Here is a 24,523-nt window from a genome sequence, read left to right on the forward strand (position 1 = left end):
TGAGTAATGTGACGTTTGAAAGAAGAATACAAACATTGTGTAACTAAGCCACCGCTTTAGCAAGTTTATTAGTTAGGTTAGGTTTAAGTGTTTTTATTATTCGGACTATTAAATTTTTATCGCGTCAAAAACATTAAGGTTTACCGTTCAGGTGTATTTAAAACGATAAGTGTTTTATATGGCTTTTCGGGTTTAACCTAAGTCGGTAAAAAGGTCGATTAATGTATATATGGGTCACATACCCGGTATTTAATGCCGGAAGACGGTATCGTGATTTTAAGCGGTAGGTGTCTTAAACTAGATCTTACACACTCGAAGGCAATGCTTATGCATTTTCTCATTGTTATAATATAACGAAGATACACCATCACTGAAAAAAAAAGCAAAAAATGGGCACTCTTTCTGGAAACTTTCAATGTGTGATTGTGTATCTTGGTTATACTATATCAATGATTATTATACTAGAATTAAATATTATTTTATTGTAATACGTAACTTGACTCGTTTTTTTCGTATGACGCATTATTGCAAAATAAAAAAAATAATATCATTATTATCAAGAGAAATTTAAATATCTTAGTTATCAGATATTGTTATAGCTTAGAAGACATTGGATAGTGAATAAATACCGTTAAACTCGGTCAAAGAATATATTTTTTTAATTAGTTAAATCTGTTTTAAAGCGAAGCTAAACGCACCTGTGGATCGATTATTATTTATTTTTATCAGACAGCAAAGATCCATTATTTCAATAAGATTAAAAAGCATAGACAAGAAGATAACGTTGTCATTCTACTACTAAAACGGATCACTATTGGACCTATTTTACAAAAACGTAAACGAGCGAGCGTAAACTAAGCCATGAGCAGTGCAGTTTGTCGCCAAGGCAACTATCTCTTTGTCAACGTAGATCTTTGGATAAGTTTTCTAAATAAACTTAAATGCGCTATTCTACCTCGACCCACCGCGTCACGATGTCCGCCTGCATTATTACATCGATTATTCGGCTTCAAAGGGTCGTTTATGACGTTTTATTTTATATAAATGCAAAAAAGACTTTTAAATGCTACGCGTAGTTCCAGAGGATTGAGTGTATAAAAAATTAAATAAAAAAATCTGCTTTATAATTACTATAGAAAATAAAAGATCCCAGTAAATTGTAATCAACATGAATCAAATCTATATATAGAGACTAGTTTAAACATAAGAATAATTTTCGATTACGCAAAGATGCCCATAGGAATTAAAATAATTAATCATAAGAATTAATCTAGCGAAATCATGAATCACAATTAAATAAATCAAAATAATTAAATTGAACCATTAAAAAAAAATTACGTTCATCTATTGACATGATGGGAGTAATTCAAAATTCATTTATTTCAAGTACTTTACATGTACTGTTGAAACGTAAAGTCTGTCAGTTTGTTGTGACTACTAACGGTTTGGAAGGCAAATTAAAGAATCCGAAGAGACCAAAACAGGCATATTACTATTTCTAGTATAAACGTACTGTATATTAGAAATGTTAAAAATAATACTCCTTACATTAATTCGATATTAAAAAGATATTTTAGATTTAATTTTTTTTGCAATAACGCGCAATGTATACCTAAATGTCTACCTAAAATTATTTTTACTCGAGCAATTTTATTTTATATTCAATTATTGTAAATAAAGGTCGTCGTGATTAATAAATAGGTACATGTGGGGACGTTGTAAATAGAATTAATTTAACTATTAAATTCAATTAATTTATAATTAAACGAAATTGACAAGAACATATTAATGAGTAGATTAATTGACAAATCATATGGTTGAGGTAGAATTAACATTTAAATTATGCATAATATGATATATTGAACTAAAGACTAGGGTTATTTAAGTATTAACTAGGTAGATAAGAACTAGTGTCGTTAACAGAGATTTTTGAAGCGATTATAAGTGTATTTCATTGGTTTGAATATTTTAGTATGGAGCCTGAGTAAACTACTGTCCACCCTTTTTTTTTCTGTACAGCGTCAATCAGTCTTGGCTTTTGCTTAAGATTTTGATCGTATATAATATATGTAGTTTATATAAGATCGAAATCCCCTAAAGTGCAAGGTTTCCGAAATATATGCTAATGTTGTACTGCTTATAAGAAAATAATAAAAATTACTGAAGTAAAGGCTCCTTTCCTTTCCTGTACAGATGACACGAGATTTCATATAAACTCACAGGTTATATCACTTTTATTTAGCGAAACGGACTTAATTATCTTAGTATTAAAGTCGAAAATTTCATACCACTAGCTAATGCTAGTGGTATGAAATTAAGGAGCTAGAAGAATTAGGTCTATCTTGATTTGATTTTATAGTCAAGTCAATAATTCTCATATTTAAAATACTAAATGAATCAGTTTCATAAAGATGAATGAAAAAAAAAACTTGGTAAGTATACGTACATGCTCGTATGTAATTCAGTATCCGACCGAACTTTTGGTTTCGGATTAGGTTTTGGCATGGATTCGGTAAAAAATCGGTTTCGCCCTTCTTTCGGTTTTAGCTGTTTGACCGAAACCGAAACTATAATCGGGGTTTTTGTGCTTTGCAGCTGAAATTTAGTTTCGGTTTCGGCCTTAAAACTACGGCCTCTAGGTAAAAATTTCGGTCAGACACAGACAGAAAAAATTTAGTTTGTCACTTCATTTTTCTCCATTTTTAAAGAAATAATTTAAAATGAACATATTTGTATGGTATATTTTATATTAAAATAATCTCTTCAACAACACTAGTCCTTACCCGAGAAATGTCTAACTAATATTTATATCGTAGAATAGTTATACAAGGGTGTGTCAAGCAGCTCGCGGGTACCTGTATAATTATGTATAATGTATATTGTATAATGAGAGGCTTGCGTGAATACAGTCCGTTAACACTGGGCGGGGAATTCACCTAAGGTATGCGCACCGATTGGAGGACTTTACTGGCCTGAAAAAAAAGACAAAATTACTTTATAAATTTACGCTTAGCTTTACGAAAACATTGTGGTATATATAATAGGTATTTAAGTAAGTTATATGTTATTTATTTACTGGTACCGTTTTATTTATTTTTAATAACTGAAATAAATACATTTGCAGCGGTCTGCAAGAAATTTAAAAACCTGTCCCAAAAACCATGTATTACACATATTGCTATTATATGTGTAATACATGGTTTTTGGGACAGGTTTTTAAATTTCTTGCAGACCGCTGCAAATGTTTTCAAAAACTATATTCTTTTTACTTTGCTTTTTTTACTTTATTTTTGGAATTGGGAACTACTACAAAAGACATGTGTCCAGCAGTGGACGTCTATTGGTTGATATGACAATGTTATCCTGCTAAAGATTAAATTATAGTCACATTTCAAAACTAACATTTTGGACAACTAATCGGCGTAATCATTTTAAATGGATATCCAAATTGAGAGGTTAACTTTAACTCCGATGTTACACATTTACTACTAATACCTTCGGCGCAATTTTTTACTAACGCAGGCAGTATTGAATACTACAATTATATTGGAAAACTATTTTTAATTTCTAAATGATTTCATCTTATGCTTATTATAATAGGTTATTTGACTGCTTTTTCATTGTATCAAATGAACCATAACGCTGTTTTGAAGCTAACAACATGTTTATTTTGTCAACATTTTCAGTAATTTAACTAAAATTCCATAAATAAATTCCAAAATGGCGCCAAAACGCTCGGTAAGGATGGTCACGGAACTGCAATGTTGTCAATCAACTGAAAACTCTTACCAGGTGCTTTGGACGAATTTGTTGTTAGCTTCTTCAGAGGAAGAATTTGTTGTTGGCGTCTTCAAAGTAAGAAGCCAACAACCAATTCGGCTGGGTAATCACCTGATACTCAGTATCGGACGCCATGACCCCGTTCACACACAGCAGCTGGTACTGCTTGGCGCGCAACGCGGACGCGCCGCGACGCAACAGTCGCAACGCAGTCGCGCTGCTAGACGCACTGCCGCATACCACTTGCCGTACCTTGATTAATTTTTTTTTTATTATTGAATAATGAAATTTCGCAGCAACACAAACCAATCATTATCGGTAAATTTGGATCGTTAGGTACAAATTATAGATAGATACTCACCTGCGCGGGAGAATGCGAAGGGTCCAAAACTAGTAGAGTAGCCTTGCCGTCTTTGTGCCTCTCGTAACCTATTATTGTTCGCGAGTGACCTGCAACAATGACCATTTATCATGAAGAAGTAATTTACATTATATTTATTTATTTTATTTATTTATTTATTTATTTAAGAGCACTAACAACATGCATATTACACGTTTTTTAAACATAGCACACACACAAACACATGGACTGATATGCACGTCAATGACAAGTGCAAAAGTTGCAAAAAACTTAACACAAAATTTAACTCACCGATAAGTGTTCGGTGAGTTTTTTTCTAAAAGCTGTGGGTGAGTCATGGAAGATATTGATGCCAGGTATCTTTTTAGATAACTCGTTGTATTTCGCACAAATACGTATAATAGGCGCTTGTTTTCCGAGATTACACTGAACAAAGAGCCAGAGCAAGAGAAAAGCATTATTTCTAGATCTTTTAGAAATGGAATCTCGTACTTATTTCGTTCTCGTGTGTCACGTAACTGAACTCTTAATAAACGCACAACGCATGGAAGGAAATGCGGCGATTCCGTTACGAGTCGTCGCGGACCCGATGTGATTCCGTCACGAGTGGTGACGATATGCTGGCGGAATAATCGCTCGTTCGTGGACATTACCCCACGATATAAGCGCGGACTCCTTATAGCTAGTTTTAATACAAGTTTAGATAAGTTCATAAATTTCGAAAAACCTTTATTGCAACACAAGGAAAACAGTAATAGTACTTAGTGCTAGGGTGCAAAGGCGTCCTTATCGCAAAAAGTAATAATGCCACCTAGGTGATCTAGTTCAATAATGGCCGGTAACGAGTTGATGATGAACTAAATTAAGCATATTCACCTTGATGTTGCAGATACAGCGGCGGTTTGAACGCGTTTGGGTCGTTCTGGAAATATCGCAGCACCCAGTCGAAAAGCGCGGGGTGACTGCCGTCGCCCGCCGTCGGCTTGTGGAAGTCTATTAGCTGGCACCTGATCACAAACAATTTAAATTTAAATTTATTGTTTAAATCTCGATTACATTACGCTAATCTTCATTATGAATGACTTTTGCGCGGATTTGCGAACTGCGGATTTGTATACTTCACACGGCGTTGAGAATATTATGGAGAACTCTCAGACATGCAGGTTTGCTTACGATGTATTCCTTCATTTTAACAAGTGATAGCGAAACGTGCGTAGAGGGTACATTGCCGAAGATCTGTTTGGTGTGGAGTATAAGGATTGAGGAAGTTATAAATAACACCATACAGAACCTCCTACTTTTCGCGGAGTATAGTAAATTAAGCTAAAATTTCATAATATAGCAAGTTATATTTAAATTGCTTAAATTAAAAACGCACGTAACTCCGAAAAGTCAGTGGTGCGTGCCGGGGCTCAAACTCGGTGTCTACGAAGGGAAAGCCGATGGCTTATCCATTATCACCGCTTTACAAACAATGTATTTTTTATCAAATTTTATTTTATAGTTCTTTTTGAGACCTTGCCGCAACGGTGAGCGCTGTTTTATAAGCAAAAGTCCCGAGCTTATCCCCCGGCAGGGGACATGATAATTTCTAAATTTTTCTTGTCTGGTGGGCTTCGACCGTGGCTGTTTACCACCTTGCCGACAAAGACGTGCCGCCGAGCGATTTCGCGTTCCGGTACGATGTCGCGTACCCTTAACAGCCCGATTTCTTATTGGACTGCTTCATCACTTACTATGGTAAGATAGCAGTCCACGGCAAACTTATAGTGAAATACAAAATTAAAAAAAAGTTTTTATCAAAATGCAGTTTTATCATCTCAACCGCATGACATCTGCTGGACATAGGTCTTATGTAGGAATTCCACTCGCTACGGTTACGTGCCGCTTGTATCCAGTGACTCCTTGCGTTTTGCTTTATGTCGTCTAACACTAATAGAAAAACATAGACACAGTCACGTGTGACAGCTAGTACTTCAACATTTACCTTATCCTAAGTGAAGACAATACGGTGACAACCTCGCAAGCACCAATCCATTTCCTTGTGTTGTGTAGTTTACAGCCTAATTGTTCTGAACCCTGCCGAGAACACAGTGACATATGAGCAATGAGTATGTCAATATGTTTGTATACTCATTGAGAGTACCAGCGCGCAAGAAAATCTGGGTCGGCCTAATGCAGGCATCGTCGAGGGAAGGGCAGGGGGCGGTAAGACCGGCCGCCTTTATAATAAAAAAGTGCAAGTAGAACTTGCACACAAACGGTTCCACATTAACGTGCAATATGAAACACTTAATTGTTTTACAACCAACCAAAAACCACGTTTCTTTTAAGTTCAACCAACCCCCTTTAAATTTCGATTTAATTACTAACAAACAAAAACAATGATCACTAATAATAGATTAATAAAAAAGAGGCTGATTTTTTCTCCTCTGAGGAATAAAATTTATATACAATTTTACTGTCGAAACAGATACGTTTATGTCCAAAGTTAACAACGTATTTTCAGTTTAAATTTTTTTTTAATGATAATAAAGTGGTTGGAACCTGTGTGTCGAAGCGTGACCAACTGTATATAAAGTGGTTGGAACCTGTGTGTCGAAGCGTGACCAACTGTATATAAAGTGGTTGGAACCGGTGTGTCGAAGCGTGACCAAGTGTATATAAAGTGGTTGGAACCTGTGTGTCGAAGCGTGACCAAGTGTATATAAAGTGGTTGGAACCGGTGTGTCAAAGCGTGACCAAGTGTATATAAAGTGGTTGGAACCTGTGTGTCGAAGCGTGACCAAGTGTATATAAAGTGGTTGGAACCTGTGTGTCGAAGCGTGACCAACTGTATATAAAGTGGTTGGAACCTGTGTGTAAAAGCGTGACCAACTGTATATAAAGTGGTTGGAACCTGTGTGTCGAAGCGTGACCAACTGTATATAAAGTGGTTGGAACCTGTGTGTCGAAGCGTGACCGACTGTATATAAAGTGGTTGGAACCTGTGTGTCGAAGCGTGACCAACTGTATATAAAGTGGTTGGGACCTGTGTGTCGAAGCGTGACCAACTGTATATAAAGTGGTTGGAACCTGTGTGTCGAAGCGTGACCAACTGTATATAAAGTGGTTGGAACCTGTGTGTCGAAGCGTGACCAACTGTATATAAAGTGGTTGGAACCGGTGTGTCGAAGCGTGACCAAGTGTATATAAAGTGGTTGGAACCTGTGTGTCGAAGCGTGACCAAGTGTATATAAAGTGGTTGGAACCGGTGTGTCAAAGCGTGACCAAGTGTATATAAAGTGGTTGGAACCTGTGTGTCGAAGCGTGACCAAGTGTATATAAAGTGGTTGGAACCTGTGTGTCGAAGCGTGACCAACTGTATATAAAGTGGTTGGAACCTGTGTGTAAAAGCGTGACCAACTGTATATAAAGTGGTTGGAACCTGTGTGTCGAAGCGTGACCAACTGTATATAAAGTGGTTGGAACCTGTGTGTCGAAGCGTGACCGACTGTATATAAAGTGGTTGGAACCTGTGTGTCGAAGCGTGACCAACTGTATATAAAGTGGTTGGGACCTGTGTGTCGAAGCGTGACCAACTGTATATAAAGTGGTTGGAACCTGTGTGTCGAAGCGTGACCAACTGTATATAAAGTGGTTGGAACCTGTGTGTCGAAGCGTGACCAACTGTATATAAAGTGGTTGGAACCTGTGTGTCGAAGCGTGACCAACTGTATATAAAGTGGTTGGGACCTGTGTGTCGAAGCGTGACCAACTGTATATAAAGTGGTTGGAACCTGTGTGTCGAAGCGTGACCAACTGTATATAAAGTGGTTGGGACCTGTGTGTCGAAGCGTGACCAACTGTATATAAAGTGGTTGGAACCTGTGTGTCGAAGCGTGACCAACTGTATATAAAGTGGTTGGAACCTGTGTGTCGAAGCCGAGCTGCCAGGCCCTCTCCACCAGCAGCTGCAGGCTTGGTATGGAAGGCACGCATTCGCACTCCCGCTCCGTGACGCCGCTGAGAAGCGCCGCGTACGGCGGGTGGCGCACCAAAGAAGATAGCACCATTTGCATATTCCTGCACCGTAACGAATATATGAATAAAAGGGAATTTAAAGAATTATTGTTATGAGTTTTCCTAAAAATTTGTTTCTTTTTATTATCTCTTTTACCATCATTGTCCATAAAACCAAAGTAAAGAAAAAAAAAAAGTTAAAAACTGAAAAATTTAACAGAATTTTCCATAAAAGCTGAAAACAATTAGGCACGTATTAATAGTTAGTCGGTGGCCACCACAGATGTGTTGATAGATGGTGTCTTTCTATAAGATATTTCATATAAAATGTTTTGTCATGCGGGATAACAATATGGGAATCAGCTGAATTTTCATTGGATGCGAGATGTTCCTTATTCAATACAACCAATAAGATTACAACCCCGCCAAGCGTTTTGAACGTAATGACGTACTTTACCTTTTGAAAATAGAGTTCTAGTGTAAATGTTATACCTATTCACCATCATCATCCGCAACCTATTAACGGTGGACATAGGAGAGACCGTTTTAGAGCATAGACCCATGACACTGATCTAATGCGGGCTGGTGGGTTTTAACGACTATTGTTACAAATAATACGTACTACAATACAATGTTCGGCCCGACCCGGAATTCGAAACCAGGATCGCGTAAAACTAAGAAAGAACGGTATCTAGTAACAGTACTGTTTCCCAGAATAATTTTACTTAAATAAAATAAAAAATATCATTATGCCTTATCACATAAACCTTGAGTGGTTTGAGACGTGGTGAGTTACCTAGGTGTCGTTAATTGTTTATAAAAAAGTAATTTGTTGTGAATAAAAAAAAAACTTGGAGCTGTCAAACGAGTGGTGCAAAAAGAAAATATTTCGCTTCTTGACACTGTATATTACAATAAAAATAAATATATATTGACATTGTATATATTTATTTTTTATTGATATTAATTATATAGGTATATATTAATTATTATCACTATATATATATTTTATTGTTAGTTTGTTATATGTATATATTATATTTGTATATATAGGTTTATGCATGTTTATTTAAATGCACCACCTACCTCTCTTCTTGAGCTGTTTTTAACGTTTTTGGTTGCCTGGAAGAGATCGCTATGTAGCGATAAGGCCGCCAAATTGTATACTTTTTGTTATGTGGTGTACAATAAAAGTGTATCATTCATTCATTCACTGGCAATGTACATTGTGCTGTTTGGCATTATGAAAAGCCATAAATCAAAAAAAGAAGAAGAAGAAAATATTTTGTTACCTATATCCGCACCCCCAGCCGCGGTCTCCGTACGTGCTTGCGTAGTGGTCGACCGCACTGCACAGGTATGTTTTCGCTATACTGGGGTTCTGCGAGTTCAGCTGAGCTATCCTCTCGAGGATACCTGAAACAATTGACCATCATTTTGGACCTAAACGCTTAAAAAAGGAAAAAGCTTTCAAAGGAAAAAAAAACGATTTTGATACATTCTTCATTGGTGCTATGCTCCTTGGCGTGATCATATATAGCCTGTAGCCTTCCTCTCCAATCGGCCCAGTAGTTCCTGAGATCATCGCGTTTTAAGTAAACAAACAAACTCTAGCTTTATATATTAGTATAAGATTGGATTGTTATATAGAGATAAGAGTGGCCGCAGTTTTTAAAAATTTCAATTTTATCTTGGCGGTTAAAAATAACGCTTATTTTAATTAAATACTGTTCCAAGTAAAGCGGTGATAGCCCAGTTGGTAGGAGCATGACTTCACGTTCGGGGGAGCCGAGTTCGAATCCCACGCACCTCCAACTTTTCTAAGTTATGTGAGTTTTAAGTAATTAAAATATCACTCTCTTGGAGGGTGAAGGAATACATCGTGAGAAAACCTGCATGCCTGAGAGTTCTCGATAATGTTCTCAAAGTTGTGTGGATTCCACCAATCCAAACTGGGCCAGCGTGGTGGACTACGGCCTTAACCCCTTCTCATTGTGGGAGGAGACCCGTGCCCTGTGGGCCGGTAATGGGTTGATATGATGATGATATTAATAACTATGGTTTAAAAAGTAAAGGAAAACATTGTGCGGAAACTACATGCCTGTGAGTTGTTAATAATAATCTCAAAGTCGTGGGAAATCTACCGATCCACACTTGGCCAGCATGGTGGACTGCAAACTTAAAAGGCGAAATTAAACTTAGAGTAATATTTTTCAAATTTTTTTTTTTAAATTGTTTTAAAAATTTTTTTATTTTAATTTGAATCATTATTTTCATTTGTTTAATATTAATTCTTTTATTCTTACTATTTTTGCTTTTAACTTAATTTAATTATTTTTAACTGGACTTACTTCAATGTTGTGTATACCTGTAAGTGATATAGTGTACTCGGACAATAAACTATAATGTAAAATGATTAATAATAATACAGTGTATCGTTGGTATATCTAATGAAATAAATAAACAAACCAAGGTGTACTACTTGGTTCGGCTTGGTTGTACCATTAGTCCTAGAACATCCAGCATCGAGGCCTTGAGCGGTTGCCTTCTTGAGTCCCACACTGCGCTCATAGTAGCCTGCAACTGAGAGTGCCCCGCTGTACACGGCTCGCTTCAGACTGCTGGCAGCACGACTCGTGTAGCCTTCCTCATCTTCCTCCATACCGTATTGAGCCTGCAGAAAATTCAAAAATTCAAAATTCATTCATTTCAAGTAGGCCTAATATAAGCACTTTTGAAATGTCAAGTCTGTCTGTTTGTAGTGACTCTACCACCGGTTCAGAAGGCAAATTCTACCGAGAAGAAGCCGGCAAGAAACTCAGCAGTTGCTCTTTTCCAACATCAACAATTTACATTTTAACATTCATTTTTCTATCTTGTGACAAGATGAAAGCAGAGCCGAATGCTTCCAAGCATCCTTGTCACAGAGAAATAAAACAACTTGGTCTAGCAAAAATAATACGTGCGACAAATGCATTAATAATAGTTTAGTTATAAACATCATATAAATATGCTACGAAAATACATACATCGCCATCTAGCCCCCAAGTAAGTTTAGCTTGTTTTATGGTTACTAAGATAACTGTTGAATATTTCCATGAATAATATACATGAATACTTATAATATACAGATAATGACGATGATGATTATATTGTCTCCCCACTGAGTCAAGGGTTTAAGGGTTTGCAATTCCAGCTCCTTTAAACCGCAACGTTTTCTATTTCCCCAAGCTATGTGCCCCCGCCAAGTGGCAAAACTCTTGTTGAGCATGTTGGTCACTCTGGTACTTCTTAGGATCTAAATTATCTCTCTTTAACCTATCATACCGGTGTGGTGTTGGAAGATCAGAATACATTTGTAACCACCCCTTGCTCCTGTGGGTGTCCTACGAGGCAACTGAGGGAATATAACGGAGACGGGCAGAAGCGCCCTTCGTGCTGCACCTACCATCTACTGAGATAACCAGCCTGTCTGCCGAGAGGTTATGAGCCTCTTCTTCTATGAGGAATCTTCCTGTTAGGAGGGCACTTTAGTCTATAAGTAGTAGGATGATGATTGCTGATCATACCCGCAATAGTTGAAATTCATGCTCCTCCCTATTCCTCTGAGCTTCCCTCTCGGCTGCTGTGAGGGTTGCGGCCCCACCATCTTCCCCTCTCTCAAAGTGCTCCTCTATGTGCTGAATCTGCAAAAAATAATAAATAATGTACTTTCACATCATTAGCTTCCTGTATTTGTTGTTTAATAATATTAAATGTTATATGTAAATAGTTACAACCTAATGTATTGTGTATGTATGTAGTGTATTGTCGTAGTATATTTATTTATTTATACAATGTGTCAATAAATAAATATACTACGACAATACACACATCGCCATCTAGTCCCAAAGTAAGCGTAGCTTGTGTTATGGGTACTAAGATAACTGATGAATAATTTTTATGAATAATATAGATAAACACTCATACACTGAAGAATCATTCATGTTCATCAGACAAATATTGTCCAGCTGTGGGAATGGAACCCACGGCCTTGGACACATAAAGCACGGTCGTCTGCTGCTAAAATAAAATCCGAAATAATACTTCAAAAGCTTTTTAAGTATATTATGTACTGTCTCTGAAACTTATCTGTGAAACCGAAAACCTAATAGTTTTCTAGTAAACCACCACCATAATTTTTACTTGAAGAAAACTAACATCACATGCAAAATTAAAATGAAGGAACTTATGGCACTTCATAAGGTACGGGTCGCGTAGCGTAGGTACTATGCGCGTGTCGATCTTTTGTCGTCAATAGGGTTGTCATAAGTAAACACTTAGAATGTTTTGAATTCGTTTGTTTAAAAAAAAATATGCTTCTCTTGATTTGATATTTTTACAGGTTGATTCCTTACGATATATACTTAAGCGTTCTACAATATTATTTCGTGATTCTGTTACACGTAGTATATTCTGAAACATTTATTGCTTTTTGGACAGCTGTGACAAATATGTGCCACCAAGCAACTTAGGGTTCTAGTATAAACTGATTACGGGTACAGGTTTATAATCGTTTACCCCTAACTGGTTATCCGCAACCAGCTAAGACTGCATCATCTCTTACTACTTGCATTCAAGGGTTAGCTTGTAATGGAATAATAAAAACTTGTTCAAACTAATAGATATACCGGATCCATATTTATGAGTGAAATCCAAAGTTGTGTCTCATATTGATTGTTGGTCGCAAGAGCCATTCAGCAACTTCACATTTTAAGATTGATTTGTTTATTTTATTTATTTATACACTTTATTTGTACACCACAAATAGGAAACAAAAACAATGGTCATAACAAAAATAATCTTAAAAAGTAGGATGCAAAGGGCGGCGTATCCCTTAATAGCAATCCCTTCCAGGCAACCGTAGGATTAGTAAAACCAAGGGAAACCGATTTGTGGGGTTTGGGGGTGGGTTTTGCGGAAAGTGGATGTGTTATAGATACACTAAACTTTTATTCATGGATTACCAATTCATTCTGCGAGAGTGGCAAAGGCTGGCAGCACACAGGACAGTTGCTGACTGGACTCTCTTCCATCATAACTACATCATCACAGGAAGCATTGTCCGTTTGGTCCTGAAATCCAAATTTGATGTTATAAAATTGCATTAAAATTCTACACAAATGAAACCAGAATTGTCACACAATATTACAAGTTGTTGCAAATAACAACTAGGTAGTAATATGATGTCACAATTTTGTTTTTCATAATGCAGTCCTTGAAATAAAAGAGCAGGTTACAATTTAAGCAATTAACCAAAATTTTGAAATGTTTTATTTCTCTTTATTGCGGTTAGTGTATTTTTACTGTAAGGCACTTGAGATATGATATAGAAGAAATATTATCTATATTATTGCTTCCTGTTATAGGACGCAATAATATAGATAATATTTCTTCTTCTTCTTTCCCTGGGCTTGTCTCCATACTTGGTCGGCTGGAACCTTCCCTTAGGTACTCATTCAAATGATATTTAAATAAGTACCGAATGCAAATTTAATTCTGGATAATTCAGTTTTATTTTTATCAACTTCTTTCATTTATTCAAAAACTGCCCATGTTTACATGATTAGACTGTTTAGTTTAGTGCACTTTAGCTGGGTTTTGTTAAGTTTTATGTTTCTATAATATTTCTGTATCAGAATCTATCTCATCATCAGTAGTCACACATGGGCCTCGGCAGAATGAGGAGGGTTTCATGCTGTAGTCACATTGACCAAGTCTAGATGGGTAGAATTCACTCACCTTTGAGTACAACAGTAAGGAGAACTCTTAGAGAGAAGGTATTCAGTTCATTCATTTACTCACACAGAGTGAAGCCATTCAAAATAAAAATAAACAATACATTTATAATATTACAATGTAAATTTTAAATTAAATTACTAAATTCTGCATCTTGTACTTAGAAGCATACTCTTGAACAGTGTAATAAGCTTTATTGGTTAGGTCATTTTCCACTTCCAGGTAGTTCATTATAAAGTGTTGTAATTAAAATTTGGTTAACTAATTTTTAATCTCGAAATATTGTTATAAGCAATGGCTTGTTCTCGAATAACATACAACGAAATAATAATAAGCACTCACAGACTTCTGAGGACTCAATATATCCCGGTGCTCTACATTAACGTGTACTTCCACATCAGATCCATTAGCGAACTCGCTCTCACAAATCGGACATTGAAACTTGGAACCGTGAGGTCCGGGGGAAAGGGCCATGGCACTCAACGCTAAAGTAGGGTTTTCTAAGGTCAAAGTCGCGTTGCTGAGCCCCAGGGTCACGTTCTCGGTGATATTGGAGTTAGAATTAGCATTAGCCATCACAGAAGGCGATGTGAGATCGAAATGAGCCCTGTTTATATGCTCCTCCAGTTTTCGCGGACATGTTGATTTGAATTCGCACAGAAGACACTGCAAGAAATAAAATGTACTGTCCTTTTGTGTAAATTAAATTCTTCTTTTAATTATAATCTAAATAGCAATCTCAAAAAAACTTTAAATATAATTTTCGCGCCGTTGTTCAATTCAATTCAATTCTTGTTTATGGCTTTTGTCTGTGCCAACTGGGCACAAGGTACTTCGCCAGTGTCTTGTAGATGAAGAAGGCACGAAGGAGATTGATCGGTGAATCAAATTGAAAATCAAGATCGACAAGTCAACAATAGACATTTTGTTTATTTTTTCTTCGCGCCGTTGTATAGAATCGAATTTTGCTATTTAATACTTATGTCATTGTCAAATTGACAAGTCACGCCGAAAAGACAAGACATACTGTCATTCCAAACTGTCAACCATAGACATTAAGATTGACGCGCATGTCTTAATATTTTCATTTTGTTTAAGGTTCCTTAGAGTATGTTGCATATGTTTATTCAATGTTTTTAATATTTCTAGTAACGGTATGCCTCATTTGTTTAGTTAGCAAGTCAACTACGGATCACAAAGTCCTAGGTTCGAATCCTGGGTACGATTAGGTGTTAAATTTTTGTCTAGAAATTTTCAGTAGGTACCAGCTCGGAGTGAAGTAATTGGTGATGTCCCGCCTGTGCCTCAAAATCACAGGCGAGCGATAAAAATCTTTATAGACCAACTTAATAATAGGCTAGGAGGATGATGAACCAAACTGAAAGTGTTTAAAAGTCGTTTACAACTAAATTTACCTGTACTGTAGGACTAGGAGTCGGTGCAGATTTCTTAGGTGTGTTAGATTTAAGTTTTAGAGCTAGTTGTGACCTAAGTGGAGAACCCTGACCAGCACTTGCCATAGTCAACTGCAAATTAACAAAATTATAAATTATTTAATAATTGCAATCAAACATTTACAAAGTTGTTATTGTCATTTTGTTAAATAATTTTACCTTATTCTTATTCGGAGAATTGTCATTACTATTATGGTTTGGGCTCGAGTGAATACCTACAACAAAATGAAATAGTTGATTAAAAAAATCACAAAGTCCGTAAAAGCATCTGAGAGATCGCCTCGTAATATTAAAAAAACTTACTTTGTCTTAATTTTTAAATATCTTATGAATGAATGAATGAATACATTTTTATTGTACATCAAAGAAAAAAGAGAAAATAGAGATATAAACATAGAGCAATCTTATGATATTTTTACATAATAATACGTTGGTATAACGTACTTAGATTTAACTTTTTGCTAGCATATTTTACAAACACAGATGTTTTTTTTTTATTTATACACTTTACTTAGTATAAATGAAACGATCTGAAAAATATAATCTTTGTTTGTGAGAAAACTCACTTACACTTAGTATGTTCAATTTAATTTAAACAATTTTGATCCGTCCAAGGTCTTTATTTTATTCAAATAGTAACAAATAATGTCCATACCTTCGTTCGTTATAAATAAGTAGCAGATTCACTGGCCGTGAAGTCTTGGATGTTTTATATTCGTATGTTTTGGCTAAAGATGTTATCAAAAATCCTTGTAATCAGTTTTGCGTATTTTATCAGAACCATTCTTAAATAATATATTCTTATTTCTACAAAATAAGGCGCATTTCACACGATGTCTTTCTCAAAAACTTACCATGTACTATATATACTTAGTTAGGTTCTTATTAATAGTCTGAATGCGCCAGATAATATCTTTATACGTAGTAGTGTAGCGTTTGAAATAGTTTAATTATAATACTAATTAAATGATGAGAATGCATTTATTTTAAGAAACTAAATAATATTATTGAAGTAAAATGAATAAGATATGTATTTATCTAGTCGAAGTACAAATAAACATTACAAAATTACTATAATATAATATCTTTCAATCAGTTTGAAACTATGTCGCTACTCAGTAATTTATGTTTGACCCACCTTTTTTATCATGCCCATTAATAACGCTCATTCCCTCGCGCTCGATGGAATTCTCTTTACTGCAGTTCTTTTTTGGTATAACACCATTATTGATATGAACATTTTTCAAGCCATTAGTCAGATTGATGTTTTTAGGTGACCTCGAGAACTTTTCGTCGTCCCTTTCACTCTTGCTGTGATAATTATCTTTCTCTAGGAAACCATTGTAATAGGAGCTTTTAGATATGGCACCGTTGTGGTATGATGACGTGGTGTCTGGACTGTGCCAGCCATTTATAGATCCGGGTGTATTGTAGCTACAACTGTCTGTTGTCATTTTGGAATCATCGTCAAAGCTGAAACAAAAACATGTTGGTTTGACCTTGTCTGATACAGCGGTGTTTTATTTTCTAGTTAGTATTATTTTAATCTCCGAACCCAACCTAATTAAGCCATCCTACTATTTCACACCGGAATGTCCTTCTTTCGTCTACGGTGCAGTTACGAATATTCAAGTTTTTTGGCCACATTTCAAGGAATGAACGATTGAACGATTGGTAGTGCAAGGACAGTTTGAAGGAAAAAGGGATAGGGTGAAGGAAGTGAAATGCTTTCGACGCGCTACCAACCGCCAAAAGTGGAGAACGCTCGCGCGGGAAGCCGTGCAATCCAATGATGCCTAGCGCCATATCTGCTGCTTATCTCAGCAGCCAAGACCACTCTGCCAAGAGTGCACGACTAAGAAGAAGAACTATTTCACAACCATCAAAAGCAGGTTTTATTTGTTTAGCGTCAGTAATTCGCGAAGCTATAATAACAGTAGTTAGTAGGTTATTTAACAACGACAGTCTATGATTATTATCATAGCACCATGATAAATGACTTACCTTGGACTTTGATCGTCTATAAAAGCCATCAACTCCCTTTCCGGTGTTAAATAGTGTAGATGAGCCCTCTGTACATGGCTGACCAGCTGTGCCTGAGGAACGGTGCAGTCACAGAACGGGCAATCAGGACGACCTGCCACGTGGGCTTCCAGTGTATGAGTCCTCATGCCCTCGTCTGTAAGGCCTTCCGCGCCACATAGTTCACAGGTATACGGAAACGGGCTGCTCGACATGGTTTGCCTCTAAAAATGTAAAATTAATATATTTTTTTACCTCGAAAAAATTTCTTATAGTATATTTTATGCATTTATACTTAAATGATAATAATACTAATTGTGTTTTCTAGAAAAACTGACATCAATTAGGCATGCCCGCTTAATAAAATATTGTAAAATTATATAATAATATTTAAAAATGCTTCGTTAGGAAGCATGAAAAAATGTACGCTGTCCTTGACCGAATTCTACTTTAAATATGAAGAAACACGAGTCAAAGAAACACTGCAACACGTAGACATTAAGTATTAATGACTTAAAACAGACAACGTGCGCGCTTGTCTTAAAAAATTGGAGATGTCCATAGACTAAATCATATTTTTAAAGGACAAGAGCGCTAAAATTTAAATTTTTCCAGGTTGTTTTATTGATTCCATTTCTAAAACAATATTTTTAAATTTAGTTATGTTGAGTTTTTTTATATAGCTAGCAAACATTTTTATTTAGGTACACAAGTTCACACACAAACGTTGGCTAAAATCAAGTGCAGCTATTAATCACTATTTAAAATTAATGCAAATAAGATTTAAAATTAATTGTTAGTAGTCTAATCTGCAGCGGATCTGCAAACAATTTTCAGGAAAATATTGCTGCATTCCCTAAATTGTATTCATCAAGCCTACTCAATTCAAGCACAGCTGGCACAGTCTGATATATTTAATTGATCTCTTACATAAAAACTTCGCATAGAAACGATTCACAACATTGAATTGGGGTAAAGTGTCAAATCGATAAAATTACCGCAGTTTTGTTTTCATGTATAATCTCAATGACTATAATTAGCTTAGCTTTATTTTTCGACCTGTAAATCTTTCGTTTCCAAACTGATTAAAAAAAAATCTTTCTTTTATATGTCATTTAATTTTATAAACTTATTTTTTATCTAGATTATATACTCACGTTTATTGTCAGATTTTAGCGGGAAAGCCCAGCCTTTTCTGTTCACAACACTACCTAATTGGCTCGATACTAATATTATAAGTGGTTTGATGTAACATTTTCAAACATTAAAATAATAAATTTTCTTAAATAGACGACCGGTTGTTGGCTAGCGCCATTCATGAATTTCAGAGGCATTGAAAAAAACAAGGAAGTTATTACGCATGCGTTAATCGCAAGTGACGATTGCGGCGCCCGTAGTGGACATTGTTAGAACGAAAATTATGAGAATATATATAATTATATACAAGTAGTTGATAATTTAAAATTTGGAAACCAATTAAATTCTTATTAAAAAAAATTTAACTTTTATGAATTAACCTTTTTAGAAACCTTTGCAGTAAAATGTCTTTGCAATGCCCTCTATGCTTTGCTGTAAGAATTACTTTATATCTGAAACAGTAGTTCTGTGGCATTTCCACACACTTACAGACTAGATACGGTCAGAGCAACGGCATTCTGTTTTGGATTCGAATTCAAAGATGGAGTTCTGTAATAGAAAATTATTTATTTAACATAACTAGTTAGATAAAATTTATGCATAGAAAAAGCCGGCAAGAGGTTAGGCCGGTTAAGTAGCCGTGAAATGAAAATACACTAAGTATTTATTTTTACACAAAAAAAATAGTTAATAATAATAAGTGATTAATCATTATATAATCATTATATTATGTGAAAATTAAAATGTATTTAAGTAACATTTTAACATTATAATCTTTTAATATCTAGTCTGAGTCCGAGTAAGTACTTACCCATCGCTCATGATGCCAATTCACAATTACTGAAAAAATAGTTTTTATTTTTCCTTTCCTCAAATTGCTGGGACGTAGAAAACTCATTTATTGGGAAAAAATAATAAAAAAAAAACCGAGAAAAACGAGACAATGGACATCCTACATAATAGCCTTAACTTAAATATAGGTGCACAGATAAATCGACTGTATTATACTTTGATCTCCTCTTTAGCTTTACTAAGCGATAAGGCAGCCTTTTGTATTCTGCTTCTTTTCATGTGGTGTACAAATAAAGAGCAATAATAATAATGCCTTAAATATAGGTACGACCCGGCGTCAGTTCTTGAAAATAGCAGTGCATTGCTCTACTGGTATCGAACGATTATCACTGACAGGCATATTACAACTAATATACCTGATATAGTGCTAGTCGATCGATCAGTACGCCGTGCAATAATTGTTGACATTACTGTTCCACATGACGATGAGATGCAAAAGCTGAAAAGGAAAAAGTATCTAAGTACTTGGACCTTGCTCACGAAAAGCTTCGAGCAACAGCTTAGGAAGGAGCCCTGACCGCCGGTGCCTTGGGTACTCAAAAGCCCCGCCAGCGGAGAAGTGGTTTTTTTTTATATATATTTTTGATCGTTTTTTTTATTTTTCTTTTATAATTTTCTCTGTTGAAAATTAAAAAAAAGCTCATTAGCAACCGAAATCCCCCGAAACAGTCTGAAACGTCTGCTGCTTGAACAACACTTGTGTTGTGACCTAGGTGCTTGCTAATAGGCCTCTCCACACTATCTAGAGGCTACCAACCCTTTGTCGCCTTCTGTCACACTCACAAGTGATCGCTTTTGCCTATTTTGCTAACCTATGCTTCAAAAAGGGTTGACGGGCTATCTGCCTCCATAGCTGTGTAATTTACGTAGGTTGCTTGGTACAGATCGCGTTTAAGCGCCTATTGTACCTTTTCTCCTTTTTTTTTCTAATGCTTGTTTTTTTTTTTAATTTGGTGTACAATAAAGTGTATTTCATTCATTCATTTATTCAAGCATTCTTCCCCCAATGTCGTCGAGCCCTGGGGCTCTTGTCATGGCGAGCTAACGCGCTCGCCCTGAGAAGAGCCCCAGGGGTACTAAGATGACTGATGAATATGTTTATGAATAATATTTGTATATTATTCATAGATTACAGTATACTTATAGTATACAGATGAACACCCAGACTCTGAGAAACATTCATGTTTATCACAAACATTTTCCAGCTGTGGGAATGGAACCCATATCATTGACTCAAAATGCAAGGTCGCTTCGTCAACCGGCCGTCCATCGTTGGCAAAAAGGTTGGTTAGCAGTTCATCTATTTTTTTCATTATCTCCATTACAAGTTACTTGTGGTTTGTATAGTAGTTTGTAATAGGAATTTTAGCTTTTAGAGTTGTATTCCAGATCAAACGAATTGCAGGGAGCCGCAGTAAACAGGGCAACAGGCGTCATAAGTATGTGTAACAGTGTATTATGTACAAACACAATGAGTCTGCTTGACAACGAATGGATACAACTCGTTCCTCTTTTTTCTCAAATTTGCTTGCGCGCCGGCACTGTCATTGAAAATACAAACCTATATTCCTATATAGGTTTGTATTCTCAACTGTAACTCATTAGGTTTACATTTACTACAACTGGCATCGTAGAGTTTAAAATCCTTTTGTCCAGTTGTGGACGCCTCGATTGAGCATCTAGGACTTCTCGGAGACCATCCCTAAAGTATTGAGCTATGATGGTCTAAGGTATGGAATCCTTAGTATTGAATGCTATAAATATAATGAGAACCCGCCGGCAAAAAATAAAAGTCCGTCTACTTTTATCATGCTTTTAAATGGCATTTTGCTTTACATGTGAACCTACATACATTCTCTCAGTAAGGAGAGCAGAACAAATATAAAATCAGAACTGAATCCACGCTATCAGGGATACGGGGCCTGCAGGACTCATCCGGCCCGGACCAATAATCATCTAATGTAGGAATACCATCTTTTATTAGATAAAAGAACAGTCTCATAAAATGTCAGCACGTCATTTTACTCTTGATAGCTAACTTAGACAACGGGAGGCAAATATTGTGAAGCAAATAGGTCACACCGACAAATAGATGAGACGGTATACTTGATAGCACAATCACAACTTTTGCCAAAAGTTTGGTAGACAATAGTTAAAGATGGCCGCAGTCTGAAAAACAATGGTCACTGAGAACAATCGTCATTTCAGCTGACCGTCAAATCGAAAAGGGTCACCACGTGGGCTAGACTTTAGTTTCGTTCCACTTCTGACTGATAACGACTGAGACACTGGGAGGTATCTATACATCTTTCGAATCCATGTAGGACTGAGGTGCTAAATCGATAATACAGTCTTATTTATAACGAAATACCAACCAAGTCAACGTCATGAACATTAGTTGTTAATCAAATATAATTTTAATTGTATCTTGAAAACTATTTATTAATTAAATAATAATTATTAGCGTATTCGTAAAAAATCTAATCCATTTAATAAAATATCCTGCCAATATGAATTTATAGTTATCCAAAGTTTAATTATTTATTAATCACCCACATTATAAAATTACTATGACACTATCCTTCAGTATCCTAGACTAAGATAGATACAGGGTACTTTTACATGTTATTTCATTGTTTACAGATCATATTAATTTAAGTCAGAATAAACCATTAAAAACACCTAAAATAAAGTCAATAAATATTGGAGATATAGGATAGGAAAACAAATTTTTTCGTCTCATGAGAATTACGTCTAAGTTTATTTACATTAATGATCTATTTTCAAGAATCATAATAATAAATAAATAATAAAAAAAAAAAATATATAAAAAAAAAAAAAAAAAAAAAAAGCCTTTTATTTCTTCATACATATACATAGTTTCATATTCACTATCTTTAATTTTTAGTATATAAAGTGAAAATAAATAAACCGGTATAAAACCGGTATATAATAATAGTTATAATAATTAAATAAAAAAAACTCCGTTATGAAGAACCCTTTTTCAAGGTCAAGGCCTCCTCCAGAGACAGCCAGAGCTGCCTGTTTTTTGCTTTCAGCATCCAGTTTGGTCCAGCCACGTTTTTGATGTCGTCCTCCCACCGATAGTGCGGTCTACCTCTAGCACGGTTACCTGATGGGCCTGGCCATTTCGTTAACCTGAGGGTCCATCTATTGTCGGTTAGTCTAGCCACATGACCAGCCCTCTTCCATTTTGCTTTTAGAGTATAGGCGAGGGCATCGGTTATTTTGGTTTGTTGTCTGATCAGAGAATGTCGAATTTTATGGATTCTTCTGACGTTCATAATACTTCGTTCCATTGTTCTTTGACACCTTATTATCATATTTCTTACTTTGTCCGTAAATTTCCAGGTTTGACAGCCATATGTCAGCGTAGGTAGTATGCACGAGTTCATAATCTTACTTTTAAATTTCATAGGCATTTTGCTTTTTAAAAAATCATACACGAAACTTTTTTCAAGAATCATACACGGTGATTAGTATTTTCAGTTTAGTAAAGACGTGTTCAGCTAACTAATCGAAGGCAAATAGTAGATAAGAGTTGAATGGGCAGGTTTATTTATGAAATTATATTGTTTGTGTAAGGCTACTTGAATTTTCGTCACAGATAAATGCCATTCTAAGCTAGATTATCAATACGAGATGATATGCAAATCAAAAAAATGAATCCTTTTGATAAAAACAGTAATGGATTTGGAGTATTTATATTTGATAAGAAGGTGCTGGCACGTTGGAAAGTTGGAAGGACTGGCGACTAAAGCGACGCGGGGAAAAAGAAGAAAGGATAGCATTAAAAGAGTGACATCGGGCGTTTGGGATGATTTGGCGAGATTTTAAAAAGGAAAAAGGAAAAAGGGAAACGAATATATTAGTAAAAGAGTAATTATTTTAAGACTCTAAATTGGAAGTATATTGTTTGCGTAATTGACAAATTATATGATAGTGTATTCTGAAATTGGTTTTTATTTGGACTGGAATATTTTTACATTTGGAACATTGTTGCCCATATTGTGAGTGTGTCGCTTTTCACTATGTTCGCGAACGTATCATATTCGGATTCGTAATCATACCTCACCCAAATCTCTTACTTGTAAACATAAGTGCGTGAGAACTTATTTAAAAACGCTCTATCAAAAATAGTAGGTGTAAAGAAGAAACACTTTATTGCGCGTATAACATACAGGAAAAGGAACAGTAAGGAGTATACAGTAAACAATGTACTATGTAGACATGCAAGGGCGGCGTTATTGCTGCAAGCAATCTCTTACAGGCAACCTTTGTAGACAGGAATTCAAGCAATAATAATAATAAATAATAAGCAGGTGTGTAAAAATTATGCAAAAAAAACAAACAAAAGGCCACGCCAATAAAGCGTATCACAAGCTATTTGTCTTGTGCATTATTGGTCGGTGTGTTGACGTGTAGCGAATGCAGCCGCACGTTTAGCACAAAATCAGGTTATGCGAGTCATCTAAGGGCTCACCAGCGGCGCTCTCAGCCGGAATCTGAAACAGTCGCTGTGACCGAATACGGTTAGGATTGATTGATATTGATCGAATGATAAACACGCCAGCACGGGATAAAATTTAAAAATGTATCTTCTCCCACAGCTTCTTTAACTTTCAGAGCACTGGCGCATAAGTGGAAATAATATAACAATAGCACGTAGACACGTTTATTATATCGCTTGTCAGCGGGTTTTATCGGGGGATATAATTTTTTTCTCCTGCCCGTGCTAGCCCTGCTGATATTTAGTAACCGGGAAAGCTCACGCAGACACGTACGCATGGCTACCGCACGTAGTCGATTCAGGGAACAAATGCGAGCATATCAGGACAAAAGTAATTCGGCACGGGTAACTAGATGGGCGCCGCGGGTTCATATCGAAATATGAAACGACGCATTGTTGCCGGTATTGGACGAGTGTGTCGCATGAACATGGCATTTGCAACAATATCATATTTTCGTAATCAAACCTTACACTTTTAAGTAGTAGGGCGGCCCGTCCGGGGAGGTACTGCCACCATGCATAGGGGGCATTTACGTGAGGTGTTTTTTTTTTAATGGAGGGAGTAATTTTCTGTTACTCCCTCCCCGCTGGTGAGATGTTGTGATT

The 24,523-nt window shown here is 36.0% G+C and overlaps 1 protein-coding gene across 2 annotated transcripts; it reads right to left on the minus strand.

Moving 5' to 3' along the window:
- Positions 1-2,717: 2,717 nt before the first annotated feature.
- LOC120631314 (zinc finger-containing ubiquitin peptidase 1-like) lies at positions 2,718-19,083 on the minus strand. Of its 2 annotated transcripts, none has more exons than XM_039900819.1 (16): positions 19,024-19,083; positions 17,380-17,621; positions 16,514-16,848; positions 15,535-15,590; positions 15,337-15,447; positions 14,264-14,587; positions 13,150-13,257; positions 11,713-11,829; positions 10,646-10,817; positions 9,436-9,559; positions 8,053-8,206; positions 6,129-6,220; positions 5,018-5,148; positions 4,142-4,230; positions 3,892-4,032; positions 2,718-2,972 (listed from the first exon to the last, which is right to left on the minus strand). In XM_039900819.1, exons 2-16 carry the CDS (start codon positions 17,610-17,612, stop codon positions 2,937-2,939), a joined length of 2,223 nt encoding a protein of 740 aa, XP_039756753.1. In that variant the 5' UTR covers positions 17,613-17,621; positions 19,024-19,083; the 3' UTR covers positions 2,718-2,936. The 2 variants fall into 2 exon arrangements, with proteins under 2 accessions (XP_039756753.1, XP_039756754.1); XM_039900820.1 differs by lacking the exon at positions 19,024-19,083 and adding an exon at positions 18,555-18,612.
- Positions 19,084-24,523: the final 5,440 nt, after the last annotated feature.

Source organism: Pararge aegeria, chromosome 17 (assembly GCF_905163445.1).
Source record: "Pararge aegeria chromosome 17, ilParAegt1.1, whole genome shotgun sequence".
NCBI lineage: Eukaryota > Metazoa > Arthropoda > Insecta > Lepidoptera > Nymphalidae > Pararge > Pararge aegeria.

Coding starts and splice junctions, on each gene's coding strand:
- LOC120631314 (XM_039900819.1), bottom strand. CDS start 17,612: ATGTCGAGCAGCCCGTTTCCGTATACCTGTGAACTATGTGGCGCGGAA. Junction 16,849..17,379: donor ATAGACGATCAAAGTCCAAG/GTAAGTCATTTA, acceptor TTTTTGTTTCAG/CTTTGACGATGATTCCAAAA. Junction 11,830..13,149: donor CACTCTCGCAGAATGAATTG/GTAATCCATGAA, acceptor TATTTTTTGCAG/ATTCAGCACATAGAGGAGCA.